The sequence below is a fragment of the Anabas testudineus genome, chromosome 18 (assembly GCF_900324465.2).
Source record: "Anabas testudineus chromosome 18, fAnaTes1.2, whole genome shotgun sequence".
Taxonomy (NCBI): domain Eukaryota; kingdom Metazoa; phylum Chordata; class Actinopteri; order Anabantiformes; family Anabantidae; genus Anabas; species Anabas testudineus.
The window spans coordinates 3,515,890-3,529,044 of NC_046627.1; the positions used below are offsets into that span (position 1 = coordinate 3,515,890).

The following is a 13,155-nucleotide window of genomic DNA, read 5'->3' on the forward strand; positions in this document are numbered from 1 at the left end:
ACACTGTCCGGTAGAGGGCGTTATACTCGGTTTATTAGCTCATTTAGTCCTAATCATCGACCTGACGAGATGTTCATCGTGAGTTTCTCGTCCTTGTTGATCTGCTACACCTTTGCATTGGGTCCGTATCTGTATGTAGAGGTTTTGTTCACTTAGTAGCTTCTGTATGTGAAATATAGATCTGTATTCGCCAAAATAAACGTGTTTAACATTAAATACTGAACAGACCAGTGATCAATGCAGTAAGAACAGGGAGAGGAGGATAAAAAGGACAAGTAGAGATCCCATTACACAGATATCATCGTAGTACAGTATTTCACTTTGGATTTCAGAAAGCTTTGTGGTAGAAACGAACGAGGATCGTTACTTATTAATATAAGTAGTGTTGGGTTCGACACGATGTTAACAAGATGGTACAAAATGTAAGATAGTCTTCGGTTGAACAGTGGTTTTGTATTTAGAGTTTATTTGGTCATACAAATTCAGTGGATCAAGTGATTCAGCCGTGAATCTACCCAGTGAGATTCTTTATAAAATGCAGTTTGATCATCACATTCAGATCAGACCTAAACTGTGGGGGAACTGTCTCACTCGGGTGAGACTCGTTACGTTGCACTCTTTCTGCGTGACGTCACAGCTTTGAGGGACGGAGTCGATGGACTAAAAGAGAAACAACAGAGAGAGTTAGTGTGTTGTAATAAAAAGGACTCGGTGGAGGGAAATGTGTCTGTGCTCTTATTCTCTTTAACCATTAACTTCCACACTTAGTGTTTATTTATGTATGAAGAAAGTCGATGTTTGGGTGCGACGTGAATTTACCGTTACTCACTGAAGTCAGTAGAAATAAGCAAAAGCTTTTCTACATTAAACCGAACTGTACAGATATTAATGTAGTAATGTGGTGAAGTCTACTCCTAAAGAGTGCAGGACAGCAGCTACACCTAGTGTCCAGTCTGTTAAATGGCCCTTCTGGCTTCTTTTCTCCACTCAATAATAATAATAATAATAATAATAATAATGATGATGATGATGCATATTTTATTGATCTAAGCCAGACAGTACATTGGCTGGTTAGTGTAGTGGTAACATCACCACCTCCCATGCGGGGGTTTAAATTCTACCTCCAAGACCTCCTGCTCACCCTGCCTACTTTTGTACCCTACTTCGCTTTGGATAAAAACGTCTGCTAGATGACTAAATGTAAAAGTATAGATGACTAAATGTAAAAGTACATGTCCAGAGGAACCGGAAACAAACAACCCACTCACTCCTACAGAGCTCTGGTCTCTGGTTAAATCCAACATGTTGTCCTCAGTAACAGCATCTTTCTTTGTCGTCTCCTCTCTGCGGATCATCTGTCCAGTGTCTCTAGATGAAGGTTGGTGTTAATTACTAAATGTAGAGTTTGTGTTTATTACTGTAGTGTAGAGTTTACTCTCAGCTCGGTAACTCGGTGGTTGGAGGCTAGCATTGACAGCTAACGTTAGCATATTACTAGTAGCGTCCTTAAATCGGTCTTTTCGCAGTAAAAGCTTAATCGTGTTTGTCTGACTGAACTCGGAATGACACCGATAAGCCTTGGTAACATTTCCATGGGTTATTATTACAGTTTCATGTTTCGGGATGTGAAAAACTCCCCTGCTACCTGATGAAATTTAGGCTAACGTCAGTTAGCAGCAGGCTACAGAGCTGCTCTCTCCTTTCTGAACTAACACTACCTGCTGATCTGTGGCTGCAAACTCTAAATATTTATACAGTAAAAGTGTCAATAATCGATAGTTTCCGTAGATATCGAGGAGCCGTCTGTACGTCGGTGTTTGTTTGTGGGTCTGTTTGTTGATGGTTCATCTGTGATTCCTGCTGTCTGGACTTTGTAGAGATTCACCTGCTGCTGTAGTTTGATGAAGATACTGACTTATACAACATTTAGTGCCCGGTAGTGTTTATTTCTGTTTTGTGTTCTTATTCAAATATTTTTATTGCCTTTTTGTATCAGCTGCTGTCACCACGACATACGAGTTGGTAGAGTTATGGAACTGATTAACTGTCTTACTCCCTACATCAGTGGTCCTCAACCTTTTTTGAGCCACGGACCGGTGTTATGCTGACATCTGCATCCCCCCCTTTAATCAGGGAGGAGGATGCAGATCTCTGCAACTCCGAGTTTCCAAATATTGCACCCCCTTCCTTATTAACTGTAACACACGTTATAGCCAAATGCTAACCAAATGTGTCCATCTTTTAGATTATTTTAAGCTGACAGTGAAAATTCACATACGATACATGACATACAAAGTACACTACAGATCTTTGTCCTATTAAAAATGTTCTAGCAGATTAGTAGTGTTGTGGTTAATGAAGGTCATTGTGGTTTGTTGAATGTATGAATGTTATCAATGTGTCATACTTTGTCAAGTCAAGTTTAATCTGATAAAATATCTGCTAATATTAACACGATTTGCAAACTTCGGTATGATTTGAGCCACTCACTTTTGCGTATGTGAATTTTCACTGTCAACTTAAAATAATCTAGAAGATGGACAAATTACAGCATTTTATGTGTTGGGCTACAGTTAATAAGGGAGGGGGGTGCAATATTTGGTAAATCTGAGTTGCCGAGATCTGCATTCTCTCCCCTGATTACAGTCGGGGATGTAGATGTCAGCAGAAATGCAAAACTGTGGAACACCTGTCGCCGCATATTATGCAGAGAGGACTTGGTGAGTGGGAACAACCTGTCGCAATAAATCCATATTTCAAGTAGGACTTCTAGTACTGTCTGTTAAATGCAGCTTTCTCCTTCTTTGAAGTCACAGGCTCTTCTTCTGTCTCCTCACTGGCTCTTTTACCCTGCGCAAAGAAACTTTCCAAAGACGTTTGTTTTGTGTTTATTTTGTTAGTTTGGGGGTTTCAGTTTAACTGTAATGTCTGATGTGTTACCGGCCAGAGCGGCCCCTTTTAAGAAGGTAGAGGATGTAGGTAAGGCAGGTGACCGAGGCATCAAGAGTGAGTCATAGACAGATGTGGAGGAGAGAATCTGGTAATTTTAGAAAATAAAACATTGTTTAGATCAGATAATAAATAAAAGGAAAATAATGTAAGTTTGTATGTATTCTTTCTGTGCGGTCCGGTATCAGTTGACCTACGGACCTGTACCGGTCCTGGTCTGCAGTCCCGGGGTTGGGTACCACTGCCTTGGAGGGTGACATGCTGAATGTACATTACTAATCTAGCTGTAAAGCTAAAGGATATGTTTTTGTTTTTTTTTTTTTACTGTAAAAATACAAAGGAAACGTATTCAAAAAGTTTATAAGACTCAGTGTCATAAATTATCTTTATGTAGCTGGCAGCTTTATTTTGAAGGAGGATAATGATGCAGATGGTCTAATTTCTACTTAATACGATCAATATGCAATGTTGTGTGACCTGTGCCCTTGTTGTTTATAAAGTTTGTAACACCCAGTATTCGAAAAATCCAAATACTTGTACTTTTTAGGTTTTTACTGTATATGAGAGATAATGGTAAGAGTCATGATGCTTTTAGTTACTATAATCGTAATATTAAACTTTCATACTAGTAATATTAAACTTTCTCTAGTTCCAATGTTCAAATGTTGATGTTGTTGATGGTCCCTGTGTGGATTAAACTAACATTTCACTGATTGAGGCTGTTTTATCAGCGCACAGACCAGGGAGCCATAACTCGCATAAAGCTGAGGGTTTGATCCAGACAAACATTTAATTTAATCCATTTCATTTTTTTTAAATTTGACATTTGTGTATCAAAATGTTTCCCAAAGATCTGTTTGATTGATTTTGTTATTTAATTTGTGGATTTTTCTTGTTGTTGTTTAGATCATGTGAAAGTACATTCTTAATTTTAAAAGTGCCTCGAGGGTTAAGGTAATCCATATAGGACAAATAATGTGATCACATAAGTCTATAATCTCTGAAAATCAAAAAACCCTAAAACTTCACGATTTTGTTTGTTATTTATTTTCAGGGCAACAGGAGAAGAAGGTGAAGTCTGGAGACAATGTCTGTCTTCTTTGTCAAGGTCCCAGAGATGCTGCCATCACACTCTTGGAGTGGAAGAAACCTGAGCTAAAAACAGATGACTATGTGTTCTTCTTCAGAGAGAGACGCTCATATGAAAAGTACCAACATCCATCTTATCGTGGTCGAGTGGAGCTGAAAGATCCAGAGATGAAGGACGGAGACGTGTCTGTGATTCTGAAGAATGTCAACATCAATGATACTGGAAAATATGAGTGTTGTGTTGGAATCACACGAAGCTCCCTAAAGGTCATCAACAGCATCAACCTGACAGTTGAACCAGGTGAGTTAGAGTGTGTGTGTGTGTGTGTGTGTGTGTGTGTGTGTGTGTGTGTGTGTGTGTGTGTGTGTGTGTGTGTGTGTGTGTGTGTGTGTGTGTGTGTGTGTGTGTGTGTGTGTGTGTGTGTGTGTGGGATCAGAGTTGAAGCTGCTTCCTGGTTGTTGATGTGAGAGTGAAACATCACAGATCAGATGTTGGTGTTGATGAGACTTTGTAGAAAACAGCTGGTATGAGTGATGGGATCAAAGTGCAGTAGATAATGTCTGACAGGAGTTTGAAGAGGAAATGGATTCTGTTGTGTTCTTCACTCATCACCTACCTGACACCTGCTGACTCACTGCTGCTTCTCATCTGCAGGAAACAACGAGGGTGGAGGAAACAAGAATGGAGGAGACGAGGGTGGAGGAAACAAGAATGGAGGAGAACAACGTGGACGTGTTGGACTGATAGTTGTTTTGTCAGTTTTTGTTCTCCTTCTCTGTGTTGTTGCTTTAATCATCTTTAGAAAACATTAGTCATCATCTGATGAGATATAAATGTCTCAGATCTCTTCATTATAGACTCTATGATCTGTTTAAGTTCCCTGATAACACCTGTACATAAAGACAGTGTTTAGAGAAGCATCAAATCAAGTCTATAGCTTCATATTCATTTCATGCTAACTGTGCCACCTTGACTCACCAGTTTTTAACAGCAGATGAAGCTCTGAGCTTTTGTCTTGTCCTGGTTTAGTGTTTCCAGGTAAACTGTTCTGAGTTAGAGGGATGTCAGACCACCAAGCTCAGCATTAGAAAATGTGTTTCCTTATTTTAAGAATTGAATTCTTTTATCAATTTCTCACATTCGGTTTTATCACTGGTAAAATTAAAATTTTTTTTGTTATTTTCACTGTAAACACAGATTAAATTGATGGTGGATATGTTTTATATTATGTAAGCTTATTATGTACAAGTCGTACAGACATCTCTATACTTTTTCTACTTCTATGATTCAGAGCACTATTTTAACCTATATAAGCTTTTTTAATGTTTATGAACTATGAATATATTTTAACATTTCATGTTTAAAATAAAGTGTCTTTCATCAACAGCAGCTTGTCGATCGTGTTCATAAATCTTATTTAAAGGTTTGTTTTCTAGAATCTGTAGCTGAGACGTTAACATGTTATTTTTCTGTGAATTCCTTAACTTTCCCTTGTAGGACAATATTGCACAAACAAGATAATGTATTAACTATTGTACTGTATTAACCAAGAGTTTACCAGCTGGCTTAATTTAACTTAATGACACAAAAACAGGTTAAATTTAGATGAATTACGTTACCATGGAGATTTATTCTTCGAAGATAGACTGGTCCAGAGCAGGTTAACTAGGATAATATGAATCCTAGTGATGAATTAACATTAAGTTATGTACTTAAGTGCCTCCTTTATTAAGTATCTGACTTTTTAAAAAGTTTCTGTCATAGACAATCATGTGGTAGATATTATTGATATCAAGTCTATTGTCATATTTCATGACTAAATATTTTTGCAGGTGCTGAGATTATAAGAACATTTAGTCATTTGGGAGATGCTTTTATCCAAAGCGACTGGAAGAAATGATGGTTTCTATAAAGTTCATGTCAAGAGCAGCTTCTCCTGCTTTGCTGAAACTTGAATATATTTTATTGCTTCCTTGCTCACATAAATGTAACCAGGAGGAATAAAGAGAAACTGGAGAGAGCACATTGTGACTGTTTTTATCTGTAACTATAGGTCTGATAAGACCAACCACCTGAACCACGCCGTTAGCTGGTAAAGATGAACTCTGATAAATATGATTTTAGACGTATGGAGACAAAATGTTTGTGCTGCTCTTCAACTTTGAGCTGATGATGGTTCACATTTGATCACTACACTGAGTTCAACAATGTTGTCTCTGTTTTCTGATATTTTTTGTTTTCATATTTAATTCTGTACATTTACTTTTAGTCATTTAACGTTGTATCCAAAGTGTAGTGTAGTGCAGAGAAAGTTAGAGTTCTGTTTTTAGCAGGTTTTTCAAAGCTGAGAGTAGAGGCAGCTGAGCGTGTAGAGGTGGGTGGGTTGGTCAACCACCGTGAAACCACTGAGCTGAAAGGTTTAGCCTGGGATCTTTTGAGGTGAGAGAGGGGACCACAAGACATCAGTCACTTCTTGTACAACATTGTAGATAATGGATCAGTCACACATATTTTAATTAGTATTGTACTGTATGTTATGACTTAAAGTCCAAACAAACACATTAAAAACAGTGAATTCCTGTTTGAGAAGCTGAAACTACAAATCTTTGGATGTAGATTAGAGTAGAATAATATAATAATATTAGTATTTGATTATTAGTTCAGTTCCACATTCAATACAAGTAACAGTCACATAATAAAAAGACTAAAACTTTGTCCATATCTGTCAACATGTAGACATTTATATTATAATAAAATAAATAATTTATAAACAGAGGAGTGAGGGTTTCTGGAGAGCAGTTAGTGACCATAAACCAACAGCTGGACGTCAGTGGTTGAACTGGTGTGAAGGTGTGAAGTTTGAACTCAGTGAAGAGTAGACGACGTCTGGTTCAGCTGGAAACTCTGAAGACAAACACACAGTTCAAAGAGGATTAAAGGAAAAGTGTTCTGATGGTGCAGTTAAAATAGACAGTGGTTCTCAGGGACCAGAGTCGACCTCCCTGATGTAAAGGAAAACACTGACTTCTGTAAAAGTGCTTGAAGTGTCAGTGATCAGACAGACGGGGGCAGTAACGCAGCTTCTTTGTCCAGAGACAGAAGTCAGAGCTGCTTTTTCCCTGATTCTCTCTCTGCTGCTCTGTGATGAAGCCGTAACTCAACTTTCACCAACTTCCTGTCGCCTACTTCAAATAAACATCAGGGAAATATAAACTAGTTTTCTTTACTTGTTAACTTTAGTTGGTTACTTGATTTTCCTCTGTTTACACATATTACGAAGGCTTTTGAGAGGCTGATCCTGGAGTCTCTACGACCTCTGGTCAAACCCTCACTTGACCCCCTCCAGTTTGCTTGTGAACCCCATATTGGAGTGGATGACACCATCATACACCTTCTCCATCGCACCTACACCCACCTGGATAAGCCTGGGGGCTTAGTGAGGATCATGTTTTTTGATTTCTCCAGTGCATTCAACACCATCCGGCCTGCACTGCTGGGAGAGAAATTAAAGAACATGCAAGTCAACACTCCCCTGATTTCCTGGATCATGGACTACCTCACTAACCGCCCACAGTACGTTCGCCTGCAGAACTGTGTGTCTGACACTGTGATCAGTAGCACAGGTGGTCCACAGGGGACAGTTCTGTCTCCATTCCTCTTCACCCTGTACACCTCAGACTTCAGGTACAACTCAGAGTCCTGTCATCTTCAGAAGTTCTCTGATGACTCTGTAGTTGTAGGATGTATTAAGGGTGGAGATGTCACAGAGTACCGTGGAGTGGTGGACAGTTTTGTTGACTGGTGTGGACTCAACCATCTGCAACTGAACATCAACAAAACAAAGGAGCTGGTGATGGACTTCAGGAAATCTGGGAGTCCTGTCATCCCTCTCTCTATACAGGGGGAGGAGGTGGAGGTCGTGTCCGAGTACAAATACCTGGGAGTGTACTTGGACAACAAACTGGACTGGACCAAAAACTCATCAGCATTGTACAGAAAGGCTCAGAGCCGGATGTACTTCCTGAGGAGACTCAGGTCCTTCAACGTCTGCAGCACCATGCTGAGGATGTTTTATGAGTCTGTGGTTCCAGTGTCATCTTCTATGCTGTGGTCTGCTGGGGCAGCAACATGAAGGTGGCACTAACAGACTAAACAAGTTACATAACCATCACCAGTGTCAGCATATTACCATAAATCAATAAATAACACATAAATCATCCTGCAGATTTAGTTTAAGAACAGCAGCTGTACCTCTCCTGCTGTCTGATCTGGTGAAAACGACTCCATAACTGACGTCTGCTGTTCTTCTCACTGCAGCGTAGACGGGACATGGATCAGTCTCTGTAAAAGAAAACACATGAATTAATGTCACTGAAACAGTACTGGTTTGTATCTACAGGTAGTACTACTGCAATACATGTGATACACTATGTACATGTGATCACTGTGTGATCTACTAGTAGATAAATATTATTTTATTTTCACTCACAGAAACATCAGCACGTCCACACTCAGTTTATCATATTTTATATTTTTACACACAGAATATTTTAACACCAGTGCTGTGAAAGACAAACTAGACCAAATTCAAGCAGCAGCTACTGGTGAAACAGGAAATCTAATGACCACAGAGCTGCTCACTTCTATTAAAACTCGTTGGCACGTTTCATTGCATTTTCACACGTTGCACCTGCAACGTGTGAAAACTGTAAAAGTGTAAAATGTGATGAACTGAGCTCAGAGTGTGGCCGTGCTGATGTTTACTACTATTGATGGCTGAATAAATGCTGAAAATTAAAGGTTTGTTGATGAATGTAAAGTTAAATAAAATTTAAAAATGAACTTCTCTTAGGTCTGTTTCTGATTTTTAGATTTGTTCTCCAGATGATCTCTAACTGTGTCTGTCCACCGCTGAGAGCTGGTGAACTGTGGCTTTTTATTTTTGTTCTCTAAATCCAGTGGCTTCCTGCTGCTGTGAGGATGAGCCAACACATAACAGTTGTGGTGAGGATGCTGAACAGTGAACTGAAACTATCAGGCTGATTCACAGCTGCAGAGAAACACTTGAAGCTACAATATGCATTTTTTAGGAATCCGGCCAGTTGTAGGATGACTCTTGAAATCAGTCTGATCAAAACACAATCACTGTGTGACATTAGTGTGAATTGTCCCACTACCACAAACTCAGTGTTGTAAAGGTGGGAGGTAATTAAAAGTTAAAAGCTCTGCCTCCTGTTTTACATTTAGAAACTCTAGGAACCACGAGTAGACCAGAACGGAGAGTTCTGCTGAGAAAATATGGAACTATGAGGTCTTTATGATAAGATGGAGAGTGATTATTAAAGGGGTCAGAATATGTATTTTGTGGTTAGATGTTCCATCTATAAAAAACTGTAAATGTGTTTTTACATGTTGGCTGATAGTGAAACTTTTAGTTTCTAGGAAAGTTTAAATTAAATCTATGCTCCAGTGAAATTTGAGGTTCTTGGTTAACTTGACTGAAACACTGATGGTAGAGGAGCAGCTGTACCTCTCGTCCCGTTTGCTTCATCGCTGATGTTTGCTGTTCGTCTCACTGCTGAGTAAACTGGAGCTGGATCATTGTCTGAAAGTCAAGTCAAATCATAAATAGATTGTGAACACTGCTGAGAAATAGCTTCAAAAACAGTAACAACACTTTCAATATTAATATGCGTAGTCATAAAGTAACTAATAACTCTTACTGTAGACAGTATTTTAATGCAGTCTGCACAATAACGTTCAGACTAAAACCACAGCTGTACCTGGTTCTGGACGGACGTCTGCTGTTCTTCTCACTGCTGAGTAAATTGGAGCTGCTTCACTTTCTGGAAAACAAGTCAAAAATATTATGCAGTCACTGATGAAAGGACTTCCAGTAAAAGTAATAAATTAAAGTAAGATGTATTCTGTAAAAATAAATGTGAACATGAAGAGAAGTTTGTTTAATGTGATAATTAAATTCCATAAAACACACTATTCAATTCTAAAAAACACAATTTTAATAAATAAAATTAAATAATGTTGCAAATATTCATACATTTGCTAAATCACCTTATTCCCGATGCCAATACAGACATGATTAGTATCAACAGTAAAAGCTGAATTTATCTTTATCTTGTGTCAGTTCTGCAGTGAAACATGTCAAAGTAAGAAAACAGGAAACTAGCAGCAGGTCTCCTGTTACACAATGTTTAACCACAGAGCTCGAAACGGAGCCACAGTGTTAGAATCCAAACACAAGACAGACGTCTGATCAGAGACGAAAAAGTCATAGACGAAAATATTAATGAATAAGATAGTTTCATATGCTAATGGATAAATAAACAAAATATGAAGTGTTAAATTATCATGGATCCAAAGATTCTACAGTTCAAAGTAGTTCAGCAGAAATAAACACAAACCTCTATTGTGAAATACAACACAGAATAAAATGTAATAAATTCTAAAAATAATGAGAGGAAATTTGAGTCTCACCCTCAGGTTTTTTTTGGACACATTGTCTCACCAGCAAAACCAGGACAACCAGTAGAATCAGAGCACAGACGGACAGAACAGACCAGAATACAGGAGAGGTGGGAGAGAGGAAGTTGTAAGTGGAGGATGGGGAAGGTGTAGTGGTAGGTTTCTCTGGAATAAATGAAAAATCATAAGGAGACATAATTAAAACTACTCAGTGTCAGTTCTCTGAAGACTTGTCCTCACCCTCCTTCACTGTGACAGAGATCCAGCTGGGTGGAGACTCTCCATGACTGCTGATGTGACACTTGTAGAGGCCTTCATCAGACTTGGTAACATGGTGGATGGTCATGTGACCTGTAGGCTCAGTCCTGATGAGGGAGCCATCTTTATAGAAATCAGCTGGGAGCTTGGAGGGAGGGCTCTTTGTTTGACAGTGCAGAGTGACATCATGGCCCTCCATCACAGGGAGGACAGGACTCTGCAGGATCACTGATCCACCTCAACACAGAGACAAACTACAGCATTTCATCCATTTCCACACAGACTCATCAACACTAACTCCACAGTCTGATCTTACCAGAGACAGTGATGTTGATGATGCTACTGGTTGATCCCTCTCTGGACTCACACCAGTAAACTCCACTGTCCAGTGGGAGGATGGCGCTTAAGACACAGGTGGAACCATCTGGTTCTCCCCATTCCTCACACTCAGCTCTTGTTTCTCTGGTTGTGTTCCTCCTCAGTGTCCATCCAGCAGAGCTGTCGTCCTCTTCACAGCTCAGAGAGACAGATTCATCTTTATAGACCTGAGATCTGCTGGGACTCACAGTCAGACGAGCTGCGGGAATTCATCATGATTTTAAGCCCCTTTAGTATCACAATTAATTAAAGCTGTTACATATTGTATCCTCTATTTATTTGTCTCATATGAAACAGTCTTTCCTACAGTTGATTCAGAAACTATTCAGACCCTTTCTAGGTTGTCCATGTGTGGGTAAATACATTTTAAAATAGAACTAATTATTAATTGATTATTATCAACACAATAGTCCACAATAATAAGGTCAAAACATACTTTAGAAATTTTGGTAAATACACTAACAATCACCATAACCTCTGTACTGTGATGTAATATTACCCTTTATCACTTTGTAGAAGCCACCAGAGGTTCTCTTTAACCACTTCACCTGATTAACATCAAGCACTGTTGTTGAGGTCTAACTAAGACGCTCGTGCTTCTGCTGAGCTCTGTTTTAGTGGCTGTTCTTTCATTTCGTAGTTATTGAGGTCACTGTGCTTCACTGTCACTGTGAGATTTAGAAATGTTTTATATCCTTTCTCTGATCTGTGGCTTGCTGCAAAATGTTATACAGCATGCACCTGACCACAAATTGGACTGCAACAGCAAAGCGTTTGAATATGTATTTAATGGAGATTTCAGTTTTTGATTTTACCATAAATAATAAATGAAAAATAATAATAAAATTCTAATTTAAAATGTGTTCACACTTATCGTTGTGGGTTACTGTATGAAGGCTAATGACACAAGTTGCAACTTGTTACAATTTCTAATTCAATTTAAAACATTCAATGGATAATTTCGACAATAAACCATAAAGCTTGTCCTCTTCTATATGAGAAGTTTACTGACCTTGGTTTGTTGTGCAGCAGAGCATTGAGGTCAGAACTGAAGAGAAATGAAACACAGGTTTTAAATCACCACATGTGTAATAAACCCTCAGACTTGATAAAAAAACAATGTTCATACGTCAGTATCTGTAAAATGTCTGTTTATCTCTACTTAAGTTTGTCTTTAGGTCTGTTCTTTTCTGTTTTCAGTGTCTCCATAGCTTCTTTTATGTCAGTTTATAAAATCGTGTTTAATTTGAAGTTGTTTTATATCATTTATTTTATATGTTAAGACATGTAAACATTGTATGTCTCCGTCATTCGTCTCTATCTTAGCAAACCTGCTGTAACTAATTCCCAACATTCAAATAAAACCCGTTGTACTCACTGTGCAGCCACAGAACAGATGCTTCTCCCATTGTACCACACAGTGGTGTGAGCTTCAGACTTTAGTTTTTCCTGTCAGCAGTTGAACCCTCCTTCTTCCTTTATGCATTTTTAGTTTCTGTGGTTTTGTCCTCAGCAGTTCTCATGAAAAATGGCTTTTTTCTTCTCAGTTTCTTAGAACACGTAGAAATCATGACTGAATTTACACATTTAACATTTTCCTGATTCATTTTGACTCTTGTATGTCAAACTGAAGGAACACAACACAACACAACACATGCTGTTAATTAACAGTGACTATCTATAAATCTTAGTTTCATTTCTGCACGTTTTACCCCATTAGTAAACAATGGCTTTAGCAATGCTAAATTATATTACACAATATACGTATGTTGATGTCAAATGATAATCTAACGTCAACACAATCATCAAAATTGCTCTGCAGAGGTTGAACTTCCTGTGTCAAATCAGGAAGTTCAACCTGCCTCAGGAACTGAGTCAGTGATCACATGTGTGCACATCCATCACTGTGTGGTTTGGACAAGCAGAGACTGTAGGTGGTGATCAGCTGACAGCTCTGCTCCTCTCTTTACCTGAGTGTCCAAGACACGAGCCTGGGG

General features: G+C 38.7%; 1 protein-coding gene across 2 annotated transcripts in view; it reads left to right on the top strand.

Moving 5' to 3' along the window:
- LOC113168459 overlaps positions 1–6,059 on the top strand; it is a 6,792-nt gene extending 733 nt beyond the window's left edge. Inside the window, exons 1-3 of one of the 2 annotated variants that reach the window (XM_026369474.2) lie at positions 1,047–1,378; positions 4,004–4,339; positions 4,694–6,059. In XM_026369474.2, coding sequence (XP_026225259.1) covers positions 1,213–1,378; positions 4,004–4,339; positions 4,694–4,851 — 660 coding nt within the window. In that variant the 5' untranslated portion in view covers positions 1,047–1,212 and the 3' untranslated portion in view covers positions 4,852–6,059. Of the gene's footprint in view, positions 1–1,046; positions 1,379–4,003; positions 4,340–4,693 lie in introns of those variants that run through there. The other variant, XR_004463473.1, reaches the window with a different exon arrangement.
- The last annotated feature ends 7,096 nt before the right edge of the window (positions 6,060–13,155 follow it).